At 41.7% G+C, this 24,164-nt stretch overlaps 1 protein-coding gene across 1 annotated transcript; it reads left to right on the forward strand.

Moving 5' to 3' along the window:
- The first annotated feature begins 77 nt into the window (after positions 1-77).
- abcd2 (ATP-binding cassette, sub-family D (ALD), member 2) lies at positions 78-22,324 on the forward strand. Its single transcript, XM_080885997.1, has 10 exons — positions 78-1,160; positions 1,660-1,840; positions 2,223-2,344; positions 8,554-8,716; positions 9,317-9,411; positions 11,891-12,036; positions 12,790-12,935; positions 17,959-18,043; positions 18,688-18,813; positions 18,927-22,324. Exons 1-10 carry the CDS (start codon positions 216-218, stop codon positions 19,129-19,131), a joined length of 2,214 nt encoding a protein of 737 aa, XP_080742123.1. The 5' UTR covers positions 78-215; the 3' UTR covers positions 19,132-22,324.
- The last annotated feature ends 1,840 nt before the right edge of the window (positions 22,325-24,164 follow it).

Below are 24,164 nucleotides of genomic sequence, written 5' to 3' on the forward strand. Positions count from 1 at the left end.
TTTAATTTGGCAACAATAACCGGAAGTGCACTTGTTCTAGTTTGAAGTGCTTGTAGCTGGCGCAAAAAAAAGGGGAGCAGGATGTAGCGGCACAAGTATCGGGCTCGCTTCACATCAGTCCGGCCATCCTCTCGCTCTTTATGTCGACGCGGTGAGTCAGGTCTGGGGGATGGGTGTAGTAAGGGCTGGTTGCAGAGACGACTAACGGTTGAAAAATGTCCAACATCCTCGATGCGGCGTCTAAAGTGAGATGGGACCGCACGGCCGCGGCGAAGCGAGCCGTGTTTCTTGCGGCTGCTGCATACGGTGTCAGAACGCTGTACCCCATCATCTGCAAGCAGCTCTGCAAAAACAAAGGTCCTGGGAGCAATCACCGGGCTTCAAAGGCGGAGAACGGCTCCACTTGCTCGGGAAAGACTCAAACGGATGCTGTGATTGATAGGAAACCATCCCCGGGGGTAAATACTGAGTTTTTCATGCAGATCCTGGAACTTGGTAAAATCCTCTTTCCCAAGCTCGTTTCCAGAGAGCTCGCTTTGCTCTCTTTGCACTCGGTGGCGCTGATATCTAGGACGTTTCTCTCTATTTACGTTGCCAGCTTGGACGGCAAGATAGTCAAAACGATCGTGGAGAAAAAACCCAAACGCTTCATCATCCAGCTGATCAAATGGCTCCTCATTGCAATCCCGGCCACGTTCGTCAACAGCGCCATCCGGTACCTGGAGTGCAAACTGGCTCTGGCCTTCCGCACCCGGCTAGTGAACCATGCCTATCGGACCTACTTCACCAATCAGACCTACTACAAAGTCAGCAACATGGACGGGAGGCTCGCCAACCCGGACCAGTCTCTCACCGAGGACGTGATGATGTTCTCCCAGTCCGTGGCCCATCTCTATTCTAACCTCACCAAGCCTATACTGGATGTGATGCTGACCTCCTACACGTTGATTCAGACCGCCAGGTCCAGGGGGGCCAACGCCTCCGGTCCGACCCTGCTGGCAGGGCTCGTGGTGTTTGCCACGGCTAAAGTCCTGCGTGCATGCTCGCCCAAATTTGGCAAGCTGGTGGCCGAAGAGGCTCACAGGAAGGGCTACCTGCGCTATGTGCACTCTAGGATCATTGCTAATGCTGAGGAAATAGCTTTCTACAGAGGACACAAGGTATGCAGAGACGGATGTGGACATGTGAGTGCTAGCTGCAGAATGGAAGCGGTGTGGGAGTTATGTGCAGCCACACGATCATTGTGTTTATTTATTAGGAAGTGTCTGTGCCCGGATGTGCCACGTTACGTGTGAAATGCATAACACATTTACAATCTGTAGACACCAATGTAATTACTATGGGTGAAGCGGTAACTTTAGAGGTAGGTCTTTGAGGATGGCCAGCTAAGATGAATGGTCATATCCATAACAATGTTCCATCTACTGCTGCTTGAGGCTGTTAGGATCACAAATATGCTATAAGAGCCGGCACAAAGATTAGCAGCAGAGTTAGTTTTAACTTTATTGACTAAAGCTATTTTTATTCTGAAAGAGCATCAGTGTGAAAGACTTTACTATTATCTTGAAGAAATTCTACTGCACGGCCTTTTTCACAGATCACACAGAGATTTGGGAAATGCCTGTGTTGCTTCATGTTCTGATGTACCGCCCGCTGCAGGTGGAGATGTGTCAGCTGCAGAAGTGCTACCGGGCTCTGGCAGACCAGATGAACCTGATCCTGTCCAAACGGCTCTGGTACATCATGATCGAGCAGTTCCTCATGAAGTACGTGTGGAGCGGCGCCGGGCTCGTCATGGTGGCCGTGCCCATCATCACAGCCACCGGCTTCGCTGACAGCGGTAGGGAGTTGGTTAGGTGTAGCGTTACCCTAGCACGCGTCTTGTGCTTGTTAAGCCTTTTAAGTGCAACTATAATAACTGTAGTTACTGCTTACTCTACCAGCGGGAGCTGATTAGCATGTGTGAAAACAGTAGCTGCCTCCCACACCTCCCTGATGAGCTCTCAGCATCAATAATAAGCCTGTAACCGAGTCCCTTATTACACTGTACCTACAGATATTTAATGAACCTTTTTCCATCGTATCCTTATGCTCCCAGGTGAAAGTGTGAAAATATGTTTCGCACCGCTGACACACAAAGCTCTGTTTTGTCTTTTGAGGTCCCAAAGTTAATTGTTCTGCTCGCTGTCCCATGTCTTGTGCCTGTCTTTCCACCCTTATAGAAACAGCTGACGGTCAGACCCAGGTGATGGTGAGCGAGAGAACAGAGGCGTTCACCACCGCACGTAACCTCTTGGCCTCAGGAGCTGATGCCATCGAGAGGATCATGTCCTCCTACAAAGAGGTGCACCGTAGTATGCTGAATTTAACACAACTTTGCTGTCATTTTCAATCAGAAAACTTCATAACTGAGACTCACAGGCCCACATCTTACACTGATCTCTCATGCACACCTGCATTTCATACTCGTCCATTCTGAAAGTTGCAGCAACTCTGATGTTAATAATCTAGTCATCTGAGGCACACAGCTCTGGCTGTGAGTCCAACCTCCTGTCCAGACCTGCTGTTTGCAAAGGCCAGCCAATCAGAAGACAAGCTGGGTTAAAGGGAGAGGGGACTTCTTTCATCCTGTGCATGAAGTGAATCATGCAAAGCGGCTCTAGTAGAGTCCAGAAAAGCAACATGTGGAATGCTTCCCTTTTAAGGCATTAAATTACAGATTTTTCATTATTTTTGGATAAGTTAGAGACTGTATGAAGAAGTGATTAATCTGTTAATAACAGATTTTCGCTGTTTAAGATGGAAATTTATGAATGTTGCCTTTTGAATACGTGTTATATCCTGCAAATGATGTGTTTGAGAGTCAATTGCAGTGCAGCAGAAGTTTCATACAAGAAAAGGTCTTTTGCGCTTATTTAAACTTATAATGATTCAGCATTTTGTTCTTTCACAACATATCTGGCAGCTTTTTAGGTTTAATTGTCCGTCTGAACAGTAGGAAGTACCCAAGACTGTACAGAGTGTCACAACTTTGCAGTTTTTTGGCTCAGATGTCAGTAAAAATGTCTTCTTGAAGAAATAAACCGGCCAGGTTTGAGCATCGGTGGGTCGTTCCGGTGGCCCATGTGTACATGGACGAGTGGACATCAAGAATGTCGGATTGATTTATGTCCATCTCTCTCCTTCTTCTTCTTGCAAAACTCACCACGCAGCATGAAAAAGGAAAAACAAGAGAAAAAAAAGCTGAATGAAAGACCTTGTTCATTGATAGCCAAATCCCTGATCTTTCATTGCACTTTAATCCAAAAAGAAAGAAAGAAAGAAAGAAAGAAATTGCAAGACCAGTTCATTCTCTCTCTCTCTCAGGCTACATTTTGAAATCCATAAGAGGATTTGGTTGCAGCACATTTGTGCTGAAGCTGTGTTGCACTGCAGCTCATTAGTACTGCTGCACTTTTGATCACGTGCCACCCTGTGTGTTGGCGTGTACTATCCCAGGCTTTTTGATAATTCCCTTTATAAAAATGTGGAATATTTGAGCAAAGATCTGGCGGGTTTATCTCATGCCTGTCAGCGAGTAACTTGACTGTCAGCGACGGTTCAGCAGCCCGAAACAGCGTCAAAGAGGAGGAAATGAAACTGGTTCGATGTGCTTGCGGTTGGCTGTGAGCTTCCTTAACTGTTTCACCCGTGCTAAAGAATTTCCCATCATGCCACCTTCTTCACACCATGATTATCATTTTATTGTGAAAAACACGTTCCCGGGGGATACGAGTTTAAGCCTGCATGCACTTCTGTTTTGAGCACGTGTGCGCACGTGGCTTGAGATGCATTGCGGCGTGCCCCTGCGTGCAAGGCCAAGAGATGTGTGTGTGTGTGTGTGCAGTTTGACAGACAGCAGGGATGGAGCACATTCCTGAGGCAGCGTGCCCAGCTCACGCCTCCACACACTCTGCCTATTTAATATGGAGGAGTGTGTGTGTGTGCAGTCAGATTGGCCCATGACAAGTCCTACCTAGTTTGTTACTCATCTTAAAAAGCTTTGCTGTTGTTTTTGTTCTTTGTTCCACAATAACAAGGTAAGACTAAAAGTCCCCGTTTTGTTTTTTATTTTTATGTGAAAAGCACATAAATATCTACCAACCTCACACACAACACAGTAGTTCACTCGTGTACATTAAAATTGGCACCCTGTTCTATCAGCACATGATCCAGTGACTAAGTAAAAAACAGAACTGGGTCAGGTTGGTGCTCTGATGCTGTATGTGTTACACTGCTTGGAATTCTATTATGGGAACAGAACTGAACACAGAGGGCTTAAATAGGCCTCACTTCCTGAAGAGTGAATCCACCATCACTCTCGGGTCAGTGAAACCCAGCGCTTGTGTGTGTGTTTTGAGAGCTCCTTCTCTCGGAGCTCAGCTTAGCTGCAAATAATCCTCCATCTGTTGATCTTTCAGCTCTGCACTTCTGCAGAGCTGGAAGATCAACAGCATTTACTTGAACTCTTTTTAGGCCAATCAGAAAGGATGAAGCGGCTGTATTTGTTAATACACCTGCTGAGCACACCAAAAAACCCAGCAAGCACCAGATTACAGCACCTGCCTTGTCTGGTCTTCAGAACAGGGCCGTGTTTACGAGTGGGCAGTCAGGTCTCATTTAATCTGCAGCTGGGTGTTAGTTAAAGGGATCTATTCTGCTGCTAGATTAGCTTCATGTGAGTCACAATTCAAAATAATCCTTATTAACTTATACTGGAGGGGGGCATTTTCATGTGATTGCCCCTCTTCTGAGATGACCATATTAGGGACATCCCCTCTCACTGACATCATAGAAACCCAAGATTTCAAAAAAAGAAACACACAGGGGTTACTTGCACATATGCTGACTCCAGTATTTGAAAATTTCATCACGTTTAAAAAGCTCAAGCAAAGAAAAGCTCAGGTTTGCTTGATTCTAAACCAGAATAGTGGATGTGATGGTTTTAGTGGTATTTAATTTGCCCCGGTATGTTTTTTTTGTGAATTCAGGACAAATATTGCAATGCTGCATGAATGTCTAGGCTGGTTAAATATTTAAACTGATTACTTACGTATTGTTTACTTATATACAGCCATATCAAAAGGATCTCTCTTGCATAAGATGTCCAATTGTTTTGTACAAAACGGATTTTGCATTATTACAGCGTGTTCCCGGCTTTAGGAGGTCACTTTATTTTAGCAAAAGCAAGAAAAATTCAACCGGACTAACATTTGGGTGATATATCATGCAAAAGTTGAACTAATTACTAAGACAAAAATGAGTCAAACAGCATGTTTTCATCAGGGATTTTGAACAAAGGCAGACTATAAAGAACACAAATGTGTGTGTTTTGTAATCATTGCTATACTTATGTTGAAATGTCAGATGTCATTATGCAGGGCTGTGGTTCTTTTTCCCAGTGGGTTTTTTGGTGCTGTTAATGAGGCTCATAATAAAATAAACTGAAGCTGCATATATATTAGGGGTGCAACGATACTCGTATTGATATTGAACCGTTCGATACAGTGCTTTTGGTTCGGTAGCATATGTATCGAACAATACAAAATTTTAAATTTATTTTATCAACTTTTCTTCTGACGAGGCTGTCTGTTGAGCGCTCAGTGGATCTGCGTTCGACTACTCCGCCTAGGCTGCACTGTCGAGCGCAGATCCAGTGAGCGCAGCGCATGCTAGCAAGACAGAAGCTAATCTCCTTGCAACATGGCAAACTGAACCTCCCCCACCCTCATTCAGATCTGGCCTTTGGAACTATTTTGGTTTTCATGTGAAGCATGACCCTGAAGGTAAGCGTGTCATGGACTAAAGTAAAACAGTATGTCGGATGTGCCACGCAATGCTCAATTACATTGGTGTGAACTACTGCGTTAGCGCAGTTGTTCGTTAACGTGTTGACGCTGTCCAGCCCCACGTACGGGGCGATCCGCCGTAGCTCGTTAACGGAGATTAGCCATGTTGTGGCGTTAACGTCATTTCAGATTAACGCTGACAGCACTAGTGGGAACACAACGAATATGACTGCACATTTACGCCGACATCATCCTAGTGCAAAGACAAGTGGAAGCAGACAAAAACAACAACCAGGCATGCTACAAACTTTACCGGGGTCATTTAGACAGCTGTTAGCACATGATTCTCCTTATGGGGACCTGATAGGTTTAATATGCTGCTGAGAGTATACCCAAGAAGCATATAGTATAGCTTTTATTTTGGAAAGAGCCATTTCTCTGTAATAAACTCTCTTTTCCAAAGATGAGTGATTTCTCGATCAGATAGATTTATTTATTTATTACTTTGTTGTTTCAGCAACATTAAATTTAAAAACTGTACTTTTGAGTTAAAATATATATTTATAATTTTAATAAATGACAAATTAAAAAGGCAAGAACATTTTTTGTATCGAAAAAATATCGAACCGTGACACCAAAGTATCGAACCGAACTGAACCGTGAATTTTGTGTATTGTAGCACCCCTAATATATATTGCTATGCTGTTGAACTTTGGCAGCCACTGGGCTAACCAGCACACGAGTAGAAATATAACTGGTTGAATGAGTTTGAGCTGGTCCGCTGCCCCGCACGGTGTCCATGAATTCTCAGAAATGGTGCTCGATGTTTAAAATAATCAAGCTGTGTCAACAGCCGGCATTGTCTCGCTGCAGGGTGCACCACAGAAAGCGAAAAGAAACACTCTCCAGGTGCCTGTAAACACATTTGGCTCCTTTCCTCTGTTGCCTCAGCAGTAAATGTATTCCATCCATCCATCCTCATCCGCTTTATCCGAGGCCGGGTCGCAGGGGCAGCAGCCTAAGCAAAGAGGCCCAGACCTCCCTCTCCCCAGCCACCTCCTCCAGCTTATCCGGGGGAACACCAAGGCGTTCCCAGGCCAGCCGAGAGATATAATCTCTCCAGCGTGTCCTGGGTCTGCCCCGGGGCCTCCTCCCGGTGGGACATTAGTAAATGTATTATTTTACTAATTTTATGATCATGTTTACAAAAATCCAGGAAGAGGTAGATGAATACAAGGTGAAAATACAGAATAAGTAGTAATTATTTAAGGATGACATTTAGAGCTGGTTAAGTGAAGTGAAATTATGATCTCAGTGAGATGTGGTCTGGATAAAAATTGAACATTGGAAGTGGAAGTAGGGTTTGTTTGTTTTTTTTCTTTTGAGCTATGCGGGGAATCTGCGTGCGTGCCTATTATCACGGTGCAAAGAACCACAAGAGGAAAAGCAAATATATGATATATCTAATCCAAAAGCACACACAAACAGTAAGGAAAAGTTGCTACGCCTTGTAAGATGTGAGTAAAAACAAAATGCAATGATTTTTGAATCTTATAAATCTGTCATTTTAATTCGTTTCAAAATTGCATATGGGAAACAAAAAACATCAAAACACAAACTGAGAAAATGTAGCAGTTTAAGAAAATATGAGCTTATTTTGAATTTGATGGCAGCAATGCCTCACAAAGAAGTTATGTTTACCACTGTGTGGTATGTGTGGTACAGCCTCTTCTTTTAACAACTGTCGGTAAAAGTCTGGGAACTGACGAGAGCGGCTGCTGGACTTCAGGCAGAGGGATGTTGTCCCTTTCTTGTCTCATATGATTCTAGCTGCTCAACAGTTCTGGGTCTTTGTCATCTGATAAAAAGTTCAGCCTCCAGATTCTGAAAGATATTTTATGTGCTTTAGTATTGTCTTGCTGAAATGTGCAAGGTCTTGCCTGAAAAAGACGTCATCTCGATGGGAGAAAATGTTTCTCTAAAACCTGGATATAGCTTTCAACATTTATAGTGCCTGTTCAGATGTGCACGCTGCCAATTCCACAGGCACTAAAACACCCTCATATCATCAGAGAGGCTTTTAAACTGAGCACTGATAACACTCCAGATGGTCCCTGTCTTTAGTCAGATTTAGATTCCCCTGACTGCAGAAAAGTTTCATTTTGAATGAGTATCCACTCCAGCTTTAGCGAATGAGTAGTCTCAAACATTTGATATGTTTTCTGGGGGGGGTTTTGTGAGTAAAATACAGGTTTATGCAATTTGTACATGATTTCATTCTGTTTTTCTGTTTTTATATTTTACACAGATTCAAAACCTTTTTCTAAGTCTGCTTGTCTACTGACACAAACTTTAGGGAAATGTATTGACAGATCTTCATTTTGCCAATTTGTTTTGGCCATGCCAGCAGACATGTTAATGTTATACCCTTGTGGCCTTCATCAGAACATATAAAAACCTTAATTATTTAATATAAGCAAGCACCAGGAGATATTGAGGAGGAACAGCTTCCTGTTAACGGGGGCACTGAATGTACTTTATGGCTATTGCAGATGCAGCAGCCGAAGTTAAAATGAAACCTAGCTTAGGATCAATGTTCCAAGTCCTGCACTCATGGGGTCACATTTTTATCAGGCACATCACCATGATCGTGATCTTTATCACAATGGTGGTGACACTAACATCTACCAGAGATGGACTGACCCGTGTGTGTTTGTTGGGACAGGTCACGGAGCTGGCAGGCTACACTGCGAGGGTCCACAACATGTTTGTCGTATTCGAGGATGTCCAGAAGGGCATTTACAAGCGCTCTTCTGTGTCAGCCACAACGACGACGGAGAAGAAGAGCAAGCCTGAGATGCACATAGACGGACCGCTGGAAATAAAGGGTAGCTAGCAGTGTACACACAACACCTCTTTGTCTGTACAAAAAAAAAAAAAACCAGAAGAGGAAGAGGTTGCCATCACAACAACCTCTGTTGCTTTTACCACTTCTGCTACCTGAAGCCCAGAGTAAGCTTTGATTTGGTTCAGGTCAAAACATAGTCAATGGTAAACGCTCAGTTCACTCCCCAACAACATCTGTCTGCCAACAATTATTCGATCCATTCTGTTGTCCAAATTAGCAACAATCAGCAATGAGTTATAGCCTATAGCTTCGGCAGTTGCCTCACTGAAATCAATAACAGAATTTGTCTTACATGCTAACTTCAGGCTCAAGTTTTGCTGCTAATTTATAATGTTTGACCAGATTTTATGAATTGCACAAACCTTATCTGGGCCAGCTTACAGATCAGCTTACATTATAAGAAATCAATAAACTAAATGGCCAAAGGTTGGATACACTCTAATAGAAAGCATCTTATGTTGGAGGGTAATGCTAAGCTAATGAATAAGTGAAGTGGTAAAGACACAGAGTCCAATCAGTTACTCTAATACACAATCACTGTAGTTCCTGATCCTTTTTCTCTGTTTCTGTGTTTCTGCAGGCGAAGTGATTGATGTGGACAAGGGCATCGTGTGTGAGAACGTCCCGATTATCACACCAAACGGAGACGTTGTAGTATCTTGCCTAAACTTCAAGGTGGCTGATCTTTTTTTCCTTCTGAGCTCTACTTTAACTGATAGTTCAGGCCCCTCTGACTTCACTCCTGAGGATTTTGGTCCGTGTAGAATTTATTAGCATTTAAAAACAATGGCCCAGGGTCTCATTAGAAAGCAGATACATCCTTTGGGTGTCAACTTGTTGCTCCCCTCTGGATTTTCACTACTATATTCACCTCATGAGGATTTCATGGTGGTGGAAATCACAGATCAGACGTTCCAGTTTTATTTGGATGCAGGGTATAATGCATAACGCTCATATCATAGATGTGAATCTGCTGCAAAGATCTGCTCATCCATTCAGCACAGGTTCTGTTTTTTTCACTCAAAAGTGGCTGAGGGTCTGCTGATCCTTTCATCTGTTTCTTGTATGTGGATAATTGAGTTAGCATGATTTCATCGCTGATAATTTGATACCAGACAAAACGTGTCTCTTATTCCAGTTCTGACCTGCTGACTTCTTTTGTTAGGAGGCAACAATAGGAAACACTGACATGATGTTTTTGATAAAAATGCTTTTTGAGACATCAAAAGAATCAGCTTTTGTAATTATTACAAATGAATAAGAATAGCTTATCTCTTTCAAACACCACAGGCAAACAGACCTCTGTGCAGACTGCACCAGGCTCCAATTATACATGTTGGCCTGAGGTCGTTACACAAGAGTACGCCGCTGACATTGAGCTGATAACGGAAAAAGACGCTGATGCTGTGCTTAAAAATGTCAGCTTCAATATAAATATCATACACAAACTTTAAATGGCAGTTTTTTGAAGAACTGAAGATCTTTTTCTTTTAAGTTCTTTTTTTTAGTTCTTACCCTGCACGAAAAAACAAGTGCACATGCAAAACTACTGCAAGATTTATGGGACAGATCACTGCATGTAATCTGCATACAGCAAGCTGCATACAGGTGAAGAGCATGCTCACTAAGGCAAAAAAGCAGGATGGGTAATAGTGTCTGAGGATGAAGAGCTGGCTGAAATAATGGGGGTGATGAATATCATTTAACTTGAGACACTCACTGTGGCAAGTAAAAGAAAAAAGGAACATTTTGACATTTAGGTTCATATGAAACTTAGAGTGACCCATATGATAAGATAACCCTGTTAAAGTGTGTTTAAAGTCTACATATTTTCAATTATTAATTTGCATTGTAACACGTAAATTAATATCATATTATTAAATTTTGTATTCTAATTCTAAACATTTTTAGCCAATGTCGTTTTGTAAAGCTGTAAATATTGACCAAAATTAAATAATAATAATTAGCAGTAGTATAAGTAGCAATAAGAGTGGTGTGTAATATTTTTTCAAATGCATAGTCGTGCATGAAAATAGAGAAAATAAGAATCATAAATTTGTGTGTGAAACGTTTTTACCCATCGTTTATGAATGAGGCTCTATATTTGGTTTCTCGCCATGGAAACCATGGTTAACCACTTTAGCAAAAGGATTAAAGCTATAAAAACTAATGATAGAGTAGTAATGTGTGCTGTGGCCTAATGTTTCAAAGGATTTGCCTTATAGACATCACTACATTTTTAATCTTGAGCCAGAATCAGCGTATTTATGCGAGATTGGGGCGTGCCAAGTTATCAGCTAACACAAGCTAGTTTGGCTAGTAAGCTGTAGCCATATACCATACTTACAAATTAGTACTTACATATGAATGAAGTAATACTAGAATTTCATTCACCAAAAAAAGAGCGCTTCTTAAACAGTCTGTTAGTGAAACTAACCACATAAGCCTTATTATGAGAGCTCAGTGACTTTAATTAGCTAAGGTGACGCTTGAGAAGCTAGCTAGCGCCTGTAGCGCAAGTGCCCAAGCCCTTAAATATGTAGAACTTTAGCCTTGATTAATTAATTAATCAGGCTTTTTTACTTTTATTAGCCACAATTTACTGAAATCTAAAGATACTTAATAAATAATTTCATTTATTATATCAATATGATATTAAATACAAATTTTTGACAGGTGCAAGATAATATTTTGCAAATTCTATATATTTTCATCTGGATTTTTATTTTTTTTTTTAAGTTGTGTTCAATATACAAAACCACTTTTCAGGGACAGTTCAAAAAAGTGCCCCTCCGACAGCCAAACCCATCTGTTCTCTGATTGGATAGTTACATTTGTGATTGACATGACATTGACCAATCAGCTGAAAGGAAGAAAAATACGGTTAAAATTCGTATTTGTAAGTTGAAACTTGAGTGCAGAGTTTCACCCGTATTTTTTGGATATACATACAAATCTTTTTTACACACACAAATTCTTTTTACTCATACAAATCCTGATTTACAAGTACAAAACTGATTTACAAATACAAAATATTTATGACCACAATTTGAGCCCATATTTTCTGTGTGTAACAGTTTAACACCACTCCTGCTTTTTACACTGACAGCCCGCTCTGCTTCAGGAGAATTAATAAATTGTCTCTCCCGTTCAGGTGGAAGAGAGCATGCACCTACTGATCACAGGGCCTAATGGTTGTGGAAAAAGCTCTCTGTTCAGGATCCTCGGCGGCTTGTGGCCTGTCTACGGCGGCCGGCTACACAAACCCTCCCCTCAGCATATGTTCTACATCCCTCAGAGGTATACGCACAAATGCACACTCTCAATAATCGCAGGGCCCACGGCAGACAAAACAAGTGCAGGGTTTGATCATTGTACCAGTGAACCGTAACAGTAATCTAATCCATTGTAACAGGACCTGAGTGTGTCTGTGCAGCTGAGAGAGAAACCAGAGCTGTGGACAGAGTCAAATATTTACTGTCCAGATTAAGTTTAAAATACTAGCTCTGCAGAATGATTAGATATGATAAATATTATCAAATTAAATATTATTATAGTTGTTTGGTAATTATCCATTATGCGTAACCTCTCTCCTTTATTGCTATATAGCAAGAGCTGCAACAGTTGGAGCAGCAGCTGTTATCATGATAACATTTTTGTCATTTTTATGTTGATTTTAGAGCGAGACAGTGAAATAAATATAGCAACTCTGACAGGAGAGAGTGAGGGTAACAGAGAGCACAGGCAGGTAATGGTCCAACCAGTCGAGATTCAAACCAAGGATCTGCCGCCCATGTGGGAAGCAGTCTTACCCAAACCTTCAAATGTAATCGTACCCATAGCTGACTCCCTCCTGCAGTGCGGTAAATATTTTATACATAGGATGAGATGGCCAGCTGGCAGCTGTAACAGAATCCAACACACTATCTATAAAACAGACATCTTTTTCTTTCAGCTCCTCCTCTTTAAGTGTCTAAAAATGCTTTTGTCACACAATTTGTGAGCTTTAGTGCTCATAACGGATACAACTTATGTGCATTTATGTTTCCCCAGGCCGTACATGTCATTAGGTTCACTGCGGGACCAGGTGATCTACCCAGACTCGGTGGAGGACATGGCTGCCAGAGGGATGAGTGACAAGGACCTAGAGGTCATCTTAGCCATAGTCAACCTCAATCACATTGTCAACAGAGAGGGAGGTAAGACAGCTTTTATTTTTATTTATCCATGAAAGAGCAGCAGTTCACCACATAAATCAAAAGACACACAATCACCAGATAAGAAAAAAAAACTCAACATACTAAATTAAAATCAACTACTGAGCTAAAGGAACCTTGTCACTAAATCACAGCACAAGGTACTTTATATTGTAAGTTAAAGACCCTACAATAAAACAGAGAAACCCCCAACAATCAGATGACCCCTTGTGAGCAAGCACTTGGCAACAATGGGAAGAAAAAACTCCCTAAGCATTTAATTATAAACCTTTAATTGTGAAGAAAAGGTTTGCTGGTGTTTGAGATCAAACACATTGTGTGCATCAGCCAGGAGCTTGAGCGCGCGTTTCCTAAACTTGAGTGTGTGACAAATTGGCAGCCGTTCTCTCCCTCCTGCAGAACAAATGGTTACACTGTTGTGAACCAACTACTGTACCAAGCTTAGCGCCGCAAGAAGGTTTAATGCGTGAATAGTTGCACTGTGAAACAGTTTAGAAAGGTTTGCATTACTCATGGTAATTAGCCCACGTGTATGCAGTCACATTATTATGGGCTCACAAAGACATGCAATATAACCAAAGAGGATATGATGATTAGTCCGTTACACAGTCTTTGTCTTCTCTTTAACTCTTTACAGTTTAGTCTAGTATTTAATGTGAAGTCATGTATTGCAGTTTTCATTTTCATGGATTTTACTCATTAGTTTTTGTGTGGCATCAAACTCTAAGTGCCTTCTCCATGTTTCATATAACAAAGGAGAAAAAATATTTCCTGTCATCATATATAATCCCACAATATCCAACTAACACCACCTTAAAATGTGCTTGTTGTAAATTCCTGTGGTTGCTTTTTTAAAGCTATCAGCAGACTTTGAAAAAGTGCTATTACTGCTTCTCTAAAACATCTGTGTAGAGCGCAACAATGTAATACAAAATGCAGTTTTCAAATGATTTTGTTTATTTTTTATGTTTAAAGCTATCCTAACCTACCTGGCCTTATTTGAAAAGGTGGGCAGGTAAGTTAAATCAGCGGTCCCCAGCCTTTTTTGCGCCACGGACCGGTTTAATGTCAGACAATATTTTCACGGACCAGCCTTTAAGGTGTTGTGGATAAATACAACAAAATAAAATGATACGACCAAGATGAAAACTGTTATTTTTATGAATATAATAATAATCTGAATTCACTGTGTAATTGTGTAACTTTATTAGCAGTGTCCTCCTGAAATGTGCTAACAACATTGAGAGTAACATCCTCCTCTCTGCCCCTTAATGCTCTCTGGTCGCTATGGTAACACATAAATATTTCTTTCAAAATAAGACACAAAACTACAACACAGGAAAAGACCCAGGGAAACTGAGTTAACGATAAAAACCCTGAAAACACACCCGAAATTTAAAACACACCCTAAATTTCACACCCGAGCCTCACAGTGGCGTGTCTAGAAAATTTTTGTTGGGGGGGCCAGGTAGGGGCACAGATTTGGAGAAGGGTGGCAGATAATGTTAAAAACAATTCTACCAACCCTTAACCATAATTCAATAACACTATAAACCTAATAACCGAATGCGCTTTTAACTCTTATTAGAATGAGATTTTAACCACTACGGTGCAAAGTTTTTAGATACTGCGTTGATAAAGTACAAGAGATACAATCAGTCAGTGTTTACTCAGCATTCAAGGACATCAATATTTGCATAGTATTTTTACTGACATGTAGTGCACATGTTTTGGGCAAAAACATTTTTGAATATTAAAATACGAACATTTTTAACATACAATTGGCAAATTAGCCAATGCCAATGCAAAACCAATGCCTGTTTAAAAAAAAGAAGATAATCTTCTCACAAACTGGTGTTTGATTTTGAAACAGGAAAAAAGTGGGGAAACAAATGAAAAGACTAACATTTGAATAAAACCTGAAAGCAAGTAAATACTTTCTATGCTGCCTTATGGTAAACTTTGGTAATATTGATAAAGAACACTGGCTGATGATGAAATACAGTCAGCTGGCATGGTGACACTGCCAGTATTAACCTGCAGGGCTGGACTGGGACAAAAAATTGGGCATTTTGACTACAGACCGGCCCACCAGGTATTAAAGCCATAAAGCCTTTGAATGAAAACAAATGCTGTTGTGACAGTGATGTAGTCTTTTTGGCATATGTATGATTTCTATACATTTGATGTCAGATAAAAACTTTGTTCGCAAGATTCAGATAATTATTTAATAAAAGTGAGACATTTTAAATGAGAATAAGAAAGTATTTCCTTGTGCCCCCCTCTCCCTGTTAATGCCCTACCTGCCCCCCTGGCAACACTTTGCTAGACCCGCCCCTGCACAGTTACCAGCTGTCAGCTACTTAGAAAAGGATCCTGGTGTTATTTGTCTCTCAGAAACAGTTCATAACTTCAACTCATTCATGTCACCTAAAAGGTAAACCTGTTTCTCCATCACAGCTCTGATGATCCAGTAAGGACATCTCCTGGTTTCATCTTCATGTTTCCCTCTCATCACATAACCAAACCGACATCATGACCAGCAGCTTTACAGCTGTGGCTCCAGCAAACATCAGCTGATACTAGAAATTAATATTAAATAAATTCTAACAACAGCTGATCAAGCTTAAACGTGCTGCTGTTGTTTACCGCGACATCCGCTGGTTTCCTGTTTCATGGCGCAAAGTGGGCGATAAATAAACAAGAGAGAAAAGCCGATCAGCTGATCATTGATCAGTTTCATGATTAAAGTAGCAACAGGAGAGGGAGGGTGAGAGGATGAGAGAAGAAGAGGCAATATGAAACGCGTAATATTTTCTCTGAATGAGGGACCATTCCATTTTTTAAGGAACTGTTGGCAGCTCTACTAACTAATCTTATGAATAAAATAAAGTTCACTATCAGTAACATCATAGCAACCGAACAGCTGTATAGAAACTCCTCATGCTAGCTCACGCAGTATGAGGTATTGTAACTGACTGTAAAAAGTCAGCACAATGAAAATAAACTCCACCTAAACTTGGTTTATATCTGACCCAGATAGACTGCAGGTCATAACTTCTTACCTGAAGTTCAGTTCACCTGACACCTGACACTTGGACCGGCGGCTGCCTCGGGTCTCTCCTCCTGCCTCACCTTCCCTCATCCACCTGTTGCCTCTGTGGAAGCCCCGCCATAGCCACCACCAAACAACTGAGTTATTTTTACACATCGGCCAGCATCTGGCCAATCCACCACTTCTCATTGTTCATGCCGTTACAAAAAAAATAAATAAGTCATCAGCCCACCATGCAAACGTCCGATGGCTAGTCCAGCTATGTTAACGTGTTAATCTTTCGCTGAAAAAATGTTTTCTGCGGTGCCGTCTTTCGTGCTTGGCTCTCCTACCTTTGCTAACATGATGCGCATAGTGCAGACGCCGGTGCTGCATTCACTTACCCTCGGATATCTGAGCTTCACTGTGAAACCATAATCGTACATTTGATATTTCATTAAATTTTATTGTTTTAGCTTCGGGGTGGCACCTGGGGTGGCCAGTCTGGTTGGGGGGGTGGCCTGTGCCCCCCCAGGCCACCCCGCTGGACACGCCACTGGAGCCTCAACTCTCGCGGCCCGGTACCAAACGACTCACGGCCTGGTACCGGTTCGTGGCCCAAGGGTTGGGGACTGCTGTTATAAAGTATCTACACTTCCCTTTCTTCTATTGTAATCTCATTTTGAAATATAGAGACTGTAGAACACTTGAGTTGAGGGTTGGGGACCGTTGGTTAAATCATAAATTAAATGTGATTAGACACATTTTTTGGAAAGCTGCTTATAATTTCACCAGTCACACCCACAATAATGCCAAACGTGTTAAATCTAGAAATCACTTAAATAGGACATGAAGTGAAGTGGGCTAAAAGATCTCGAAAGCAACACATCATGTCACGATCAATTCTGTGAAGAAAAGTGCAACAGAATTCCTCCACAGCGTTGTGAAAGAGTCATTGCCAGTCATCTATCTCTACTTTTAAGATTTGGCTTAAAACCTTCCTTTTTTGCTAAAGCATATAGTTGGGCTGGACCAAGTGACCTTGAATCCTCCCTTAGTTATGCTGCAATAGGTGTAGGCTGCTGGGGGATTCCCATGATGCATTGAGTATTTCTTCTTCAGTTACCTTTCTCACTCACTATGTGTTAATAGACCTCTCTGCACCGAATCTCTGCACTTGTTATTAATCGCTTGCTCTCTTCCACAGCATGTCTTTTATCCTGTCTTCCTTCTCTCAGCCCAACCGGTCGCAGCAGATGGCCCCGCCCCTCCCTGAGCCTGGTTCTGCCAGAAGTTTCTTCCTGTTAAAAGGGAGTTTTTCCTTCCCACTGTCGCCAAAGTGCTTGCTCATAAGGGGTCATATGATGTTTGGGTTTGTCTCTGTGTGTATTATTGTAGGGTCTACCTTACAATATAAAGCGCCTTGAGGCGACTGTTGTTGTGATTTGACGCTGTATAAATTACATTGAATTCAACTGAATTGAACTGAATCATCGCAACACTTGATTGCAGCCCTGCTGACAAGGGTGGCCCAGGATGGTTAGTTTGGATAGCTGTTTTCCCTTAATAGATGACATCATCATTTAAAAACTGCATTTTGTATTTACTCTATCTTTGTATAGTATCAAAATTTGTGCGATGGTGGTTTGAGACGTGTAAGTGTGACAAATATACAAAAATAAGCAATCAGGCAAATACTTTTTTGCAGCTCTGTATGGTGCTGAAGGGATAACAGCTGATGCTGAATTAGGGTCTGGCTGTGCTTTCATGTTATACCAACTTGTACTACAAGATGGTGCAGTGAGTGATCTACACAAGTGTTTACGAACATATTATTTCCTCTCATGGTCAAGGCTAAAAACAGTTAAATCCTGCCCCCTGGTGATAATCTTTTAGTTCAGAGGTTCATTACCAAAAAAAAGAACACTTAAAAACACTTGCTTACTCTGCATTACCTCCTTTTTTATTCAGGCTGGGATGCTGAGCTGGACTGGAAGGATGTGTTGTCAGGAGGTGAGAAGCAGAGGATGGGTATGGCCCGCATGTTCTACCACAGGTAAGGAGAAAAAGCCTGTGGGTTAACATTTCTTAGCGTGTAGCCCATTGGCTGTTTTCACAGAAGGAATTACTGTTAAGAAATTGAATGCTGAAGAGTAAACTAAAGTGTGTTTTTTCAACGTTTACATATTTGCACAACTCTATAAATGGTGAATGCTCATAATGAATGTGGCCAAATAATGAGATCAGTATATATGCAGGTAATGCCTGTGAGCCAAACTGCAGGTTTTAGATGGTTTTTTGTTTTGTTTTTTTGCTTTTGCTTTTAGACTAATAGAGAGGACTTTATTATGACTATCACAGGCACACAGCTATGGCTGGGAGTTCAGAGGCCACACCCTCTTGTTTGCAAATCATGTGTTTTCAAATGGCAGCCAATCACAGGAAAGCTGCCCTAAAGAAAGAAGCTAAGACAGCTTGGTTCAGAGGATAAAATGAGCTCCATTGAAGCCTAGTACGAGATAACATAGGCTTACTTTGAACTTGGAATCATGCTAAGCTACTCTAGAAGTTGCCCCTTTAAAACTATAGTTCATCTGCTGTAACAGTTGGATCTTGTTTATGGGTGTATAGCATAACCAATCCGATTGCATGGAGTGGATGCATAGCACCAACTTAAAACCATTTCTCTGCCTCTGTCAGGCCTAAATATGCCTTGTTGGATGAGTGCACCAGCGCTGTGAGCATTGACGTGGAAGGAAAGATTTTCCAGGCTGCCAAAGATGCCGGCATCTCCCTGCTCTCCATCACACACAGACCCTCCCTGTGGTAAGCCTCGTCACACTGGGGGAATATTTTGGTCCATAAATGCTAATGTAGTTGGGAGTTGTAGTAGGGAGCAAATCTTTTCTTTGTTTCTAATCCTTCTTCCCCACCTCCAGGAAGTACCACACCCACCTGCTGCAGTTTGACGGGGAAGGAGGCTGGCGCTTTGAGCAGCTGGACACGGCAACGCGCCTCTCCCTCACCGAGGAGAAGCAGCGGCTGGAGACCCAGCTGGCCGGCATTCCCGAGATGCAGAATCGCCTCAACGAGCTCTGCAAGATCCTCGGAGACGACTCTGTCCTAAAAACAGCTGAGGAGTGAGGGGGGAGGTGTGAGAAGAGATCCGAGGGGGTAAAGGAGGATTGAGACGAGGAGAAAAGAAGAAGCTGGGGGTGGTGGAGGAGGTGCGAGGCAATGAAAAGGCAAAGAAATCAGTTTGTTAGTACAAATTTTTTTTCCCTTTTTTTTCTTTTGCCCTGAGCCTCTCGGTAAAGCAGGGGAGCTCTTAATGGCAGCTTTGCCTCTGAGCTCTCCCTTCTCTCCCCCCTCCGTCTTTTCACCCTCTCCTTTGCCCTGCTCCAGTCTGAGAGGCGGGGGAGAGTGAAGTGCATTCGCAAGTATTCCTGCTGCTTGTAATGCACGCTGTTTGCTTCCACTGCTCAAAGTGGCGTGACTGATACACCCAAATTAACCAAGACGATGAATTTGTTTGTTTTGTAGCACTTTACTCTGCTTTCAGAGGTGTGCATGTCACGGTGGCTCTGGGAGCTGCTATTTAGCTGGAAAACCTTTTAAAGGTTAGAGCCACTTTGATGTCCAAAGCAGTATTCCAGTTTAGCAGCAGATTTTCGTTTTCCCGAATGTAATTTTAACTTTTTTTTTTGCAGAGCCACAGTACAATCTGTTTCCTTATACCTCACGTTAGCTTTGTTAGGTTGCACGTCCATGAACCACTGGAATGGGCTCAGATGCCGACTCTATTATTAGAACGATTAGTGACGCAGGTCTGACTCCAGAACTCTAAGTTTCTGGTTTATTGAACAAATACAATGAGATAAAGAGGTCCAGTGAGGAAGGGCAAGCTCATCCTGCTCGGAGAGGGTTTTTTTAGCAGATGAGTGCACACACACACACACACAAACACACAAAAGGATATCAAATTAGAGGAAAAACAATAACAGTAATTAGTAGTGACCATGTAAGGCTCTGGAAATCTGCTGGAGAGATGCACGTTAGTCATTGTCGATAGTAGATAGTTCATGATTTGGCGTTTTGACAATGTGTGTTTGAGGCAAGTTGTTTCATACACCGTAGACAGCATTCATATTTGCCAAGCAATGAAAGGATGACTTTGTGTATTTAAATACTCTACCATGTTCCAGAATATGCTCCACGTTACAGCTGTTTAAAATTATTAAGTTATAATAGATAATAGGTTGTTTTTACACGTGAAGTTGCTGGTAACAAAGATGGAAAGTTGTGATACTGTTAAAATGTTTTTTTTTTTCCTTTCTTAAAAAAGTTGGGAATTCCGCGCTCCTGCGTGGTGACGGTAACTTGCGATTACAACTGCTTTTATAAATGTACTCTCTTTACACGGTTCGAACCTGGAATGCTCCTGTTTGATATGGTTCACCAGCTGCAAACAGGACTGCCTTTGCTTTTCAGATTGGGCTGAGTTAAAGGGGACCAATTACGGTTATTCTAATGTTCTAATAATATTTTTATTCTAGCGTAGCTTTGCATGATTCACAGTTCAAAATAATCATTTTTTTCAACCTGAAAAGCTGTTCAAGCGTCTTTCTCTGAAAGGCCACCCGACCTTTGAGCCAACTTTACTCTGATTGGCTGCCCCTCATAAGCAAGCCTGAACAGCAGGTGGGTGGGGCTTTAGTGCCTGAGATTACTCTATAATGATATCGTCATTCTGGAAAAGGTAACACCCACCTTGCGTTCCTTTGGCTCATATAGATAAATAGAAGTGTCTGAAATCAGAGCTTTTGGATGACAGGGATTGTTTGCACATATTTGAAACTTTGGTCATGTTCGATATGAGCCTCCCTCATGTTTTAACTGTGTGGCAGAAAATCTGTAAATGTATTTTTTATTTGTGACACATTATGTTAATTAAAACAGGAGAAACACTGGACTTCTCTGTGAAACTGTCACACTGTGCTGGATATAAGCCTCAAACAGTGCCAGTTCCATGCCTGACTAACTAGCACAATCTAATGATACCAAGCCATCTCACTGATTACGATACCACTATATTGTTAAAACGCCTCTGTTTTGTTAACATTCCACCATATGTGTGTTCAGAGCCTCAGAGCATGGACAATCAGGTACATCATCAACAAGTGCACTGCTGTATTTCCGTCTACACAAGGACTTCTTAGAATCCTCAGACAAAAATGGCTAAATGACGTCTAAGTTTAGGCATATAAGCAAGCAGGCATTATCTAATCTTTTATGGAACCTTTAATGTATATTGTTGGGTTTGCATGCCAGGATTTGCCTGAGCCCCAGCTGCGTCCCTACCATGCTTACATGCCAGCAATGAAACCTCCCCTCTTGGCTTTTGGGGGACAGTTTAAGAAAAGAACTTCAGAGCATTTAGATGCAGCGCTGCTCTGCTCAGGGTGAGAGCTGCCAGGTTTCTGTGGGACAACCCCCCCCAAAACCCCAAAGAAATGTGACTGGAAAGCAAAAACGGATTTTGAAGATTTGAGTCACTTCTTTTCTTTAATGTCTAAAGGTCCTATCTGGGATGTTCTCTCTATTAAAGAGACTGTTTTCTTCTGGTATGTAAGGGAGAGCATCACGGGCATCACCACAGCCTTGCAAAAACGGCAAGATGGCATACGTTTCTGACCCGAAACACGATCGTTTTGTTCATTTGGACTCTGTTGACAGGAAGGCGCACGATCCGCTGAATGACACAAGAGTCTGCCGAGTAAAACTGGAACAAGGAGGTCGGCTCAAAGAAGTGCCTGCTATTTTCACAGGCATAGTGAGACGATAAATCCAGTATTTCATCTTGAATAGACAGGAGAAGAAATGATGAGGTGTCTTCTTCTTCTTTTGTCAGATTTTTATTTATTTGGGGGGGTTTTTTTGCATCATTTTCTTCCAATCATCCTGCAAAACTGAGGCTAAACCCAGTCATTTACTGTTGAGTGGAGTTATTCATTGATGAAAACGCATGATAGGGGACAGGATAGTGAACATTGGTATCAGCTGGACGTAAAATTCACCTGCTGGCAACTAGCAACACAGAGAAGGCAATAATCTGACAGTGTAGTGGTCAAAGCATGTTTCTGCTGCCCCCAAGTGGCCAAAAAAGTTAAAGCAGCTACAGTGTTTGTGGTTGCCTTGGTCCTGGTCTGACTATGAACATTTCTCTGCATTGAATTTTTGGCTTGTGAATGAGACCTCATCATTTCTTCCAACCCCACGACACAGCAGGCCTCTGCAGTGGCTTACTGAACTGTTACTTGCTAGTGCAACCCCCCCATACCCCCCACCAACCCCCTCCCAGCCTTTCTCACCCCATCGTTTATTAAGAGACTGAATGTAAGTGAGAGATTATGTATGAAGCTGGATCATACAAGTTTCTTCTTTGTTAACAGCTTGTCGTTTTATAATTGTGTTAATAGTGCATGCTGTTTCATTTTACAAGAGCCACAATGTGGTGTTACATTTCAGAGCTGCTGTACAGCGTGGTATGTGAACTGGAATTATGGGAAAGGCCATTTTCATGTTATTCCATGGCTACAGGGCAGCCAGATTCAATCTTTTCAACATTGTCAAAAGCAGATGGATGACTATATGTAAGTTTGAGAATGATGTTGTACTTTTGTGGGATTTGTATTAGGCTGCTGTGTACCACAGACCAGCATGCATTGATTCTTCCTTAAATCCAGGGATTACTACGCTTTGGAATTATTACATAATTATGTTAAAGACATAATTTTCAGTAACAGTAGCCCAGGTCATCTTTTGGGGATCTCATATGACACATGTGTAGGAGTCTGTGTATTTTAAGCCTTTACAGCAAGAGAGCTTGAGCGACATTAAGGTCATCTGATCAAAAATCACTTTATGTTGAGAGATGAAGATGTATTTTCTTGTAAATAAAACGATACAATGCAACCTCAGAAAAATGAACTTGCTTCTTTTTCAGCTTTTAAGTAAATGCTTGAGTTTAGCCCAGCTTTCAGCACTTAAATAAATGATGATATTTGTACCACATGATGAGCTTTAATAGTTCTTTAAATTTAGCACAGGTCAGAGAATCATATAGGCTGGGCAATACTGGTCTTTTTGGAATTATGACAATGTGTCAGGAGTGCACGAAAAGACGATTTGGTTATTTTAGCATCACATAATGTGTCCAGTACAGCAGCATCAATGCAACTGTCAACAAATCAATTCAGTTTTATTTATGTCTTACAAAATAACGACGCCTCAAGGCGCTTTATATTGCAAAGTAAAAAACCTATGATAATAGCACTTAGCAACAGTAGGAAAGAAAAACTCCCTTTTAACAGGAAGAAACCTCTGGCATAACTAGGATCAGGGATGGGCAGCCATCTGCTGTTACCGGTTGAGCATGAGGGGAGGAAGACAGAGATGAGGACTGATTATTCAAGACCTCGTTTGTGACAAGAAGAATTTTAAAGTGAATTCTGGATTTAACAGGAAGCCAGTGAAAAGAAGCCGGTATGGGAGAATCATGCCGTCGCATTCTAGTACCTGTCAGTACTCGCTGCAGCATTTTGGATCAGCTGAAGGCTTTTCAGGGAGCTTTAAGGACATCCTGATAATAAAGAAATTACAGTATTCCAGCCAAGAAGTAATACATGCACAAACTAGTTTTCTAGTTTCTGTGAGACAGGATGTTTCTAATTTTAGAAATATTGTGAAAATGTAATTCTAGGCAATTATCGGCAATCACAGGGAGTAGAAAAGATGGATATAGCTACTGTGACAGCATCCACTGCTTAGTGGTTTTCAACAGTGCTATCGTGGTATTTTGTAACTGGACTTTACAGGAGAACAGCAGCTACCGCATTCTCATGTGACTGGCATGTTGTTGGCCAATGAGAACCCTACTTTCTGAATAAATAATTACTGCTCTTTTGTTCCTTCTAATATAGCTCTAAATGTGTATATATACACCATACAGAATAATAGCCAGTGTATAAATATCGGCAAACTGGGATTTTCCCCAAAGCTTCAGTGTCAGTCAGGCTCCAACAGAGGGTGCAGTGAGTGTCTGAATACAAACAGGAGAATCCCACAGCTGAAGCTGTCCTATGAGTCAAACCAACACCCAGTTGATCTTTCAGACA

This window comes from Rhamphochromis sp. 'chilingali', assembly GCF_963969265.1.
Source record: "Rhamphochromis sp. 'chilingali' genome assembly, chromosome: 7".
NCBI classification, from domain to species: domain Eukaryota; kingdom Metazoa; phylum Chordata; class Actinopteri; order Cichliformes; family Cichlidae; genus Rhamphochromis; species Rhamphochromis sp. 'chilingali'.

Bases quoted from the DNA above. Each gene is read 5' to 3' on its own strand.
- abcd2 (XM_080885997.1), top strand. From the start codon at position 216: ATGTCCAACATCCTCGATGCGGCGTCTAAAGTGAGATGGGACCGCACG. The intron at 8,717-9,316 runs GTAGCTAGCAGT...GTGTTTCTGCAG, and splicing joins CGGACCGCTGGAAATAAAGG to GCGAAGTGATTGATGTGGAC. The intron at 18,044-18,687 runs GTAAGGAGAAAA...TGCCTCTGTCAG, and splicing joins GCCCGCATGTTCTACCACAG to GCCTAAATATGCCTTGTTGG.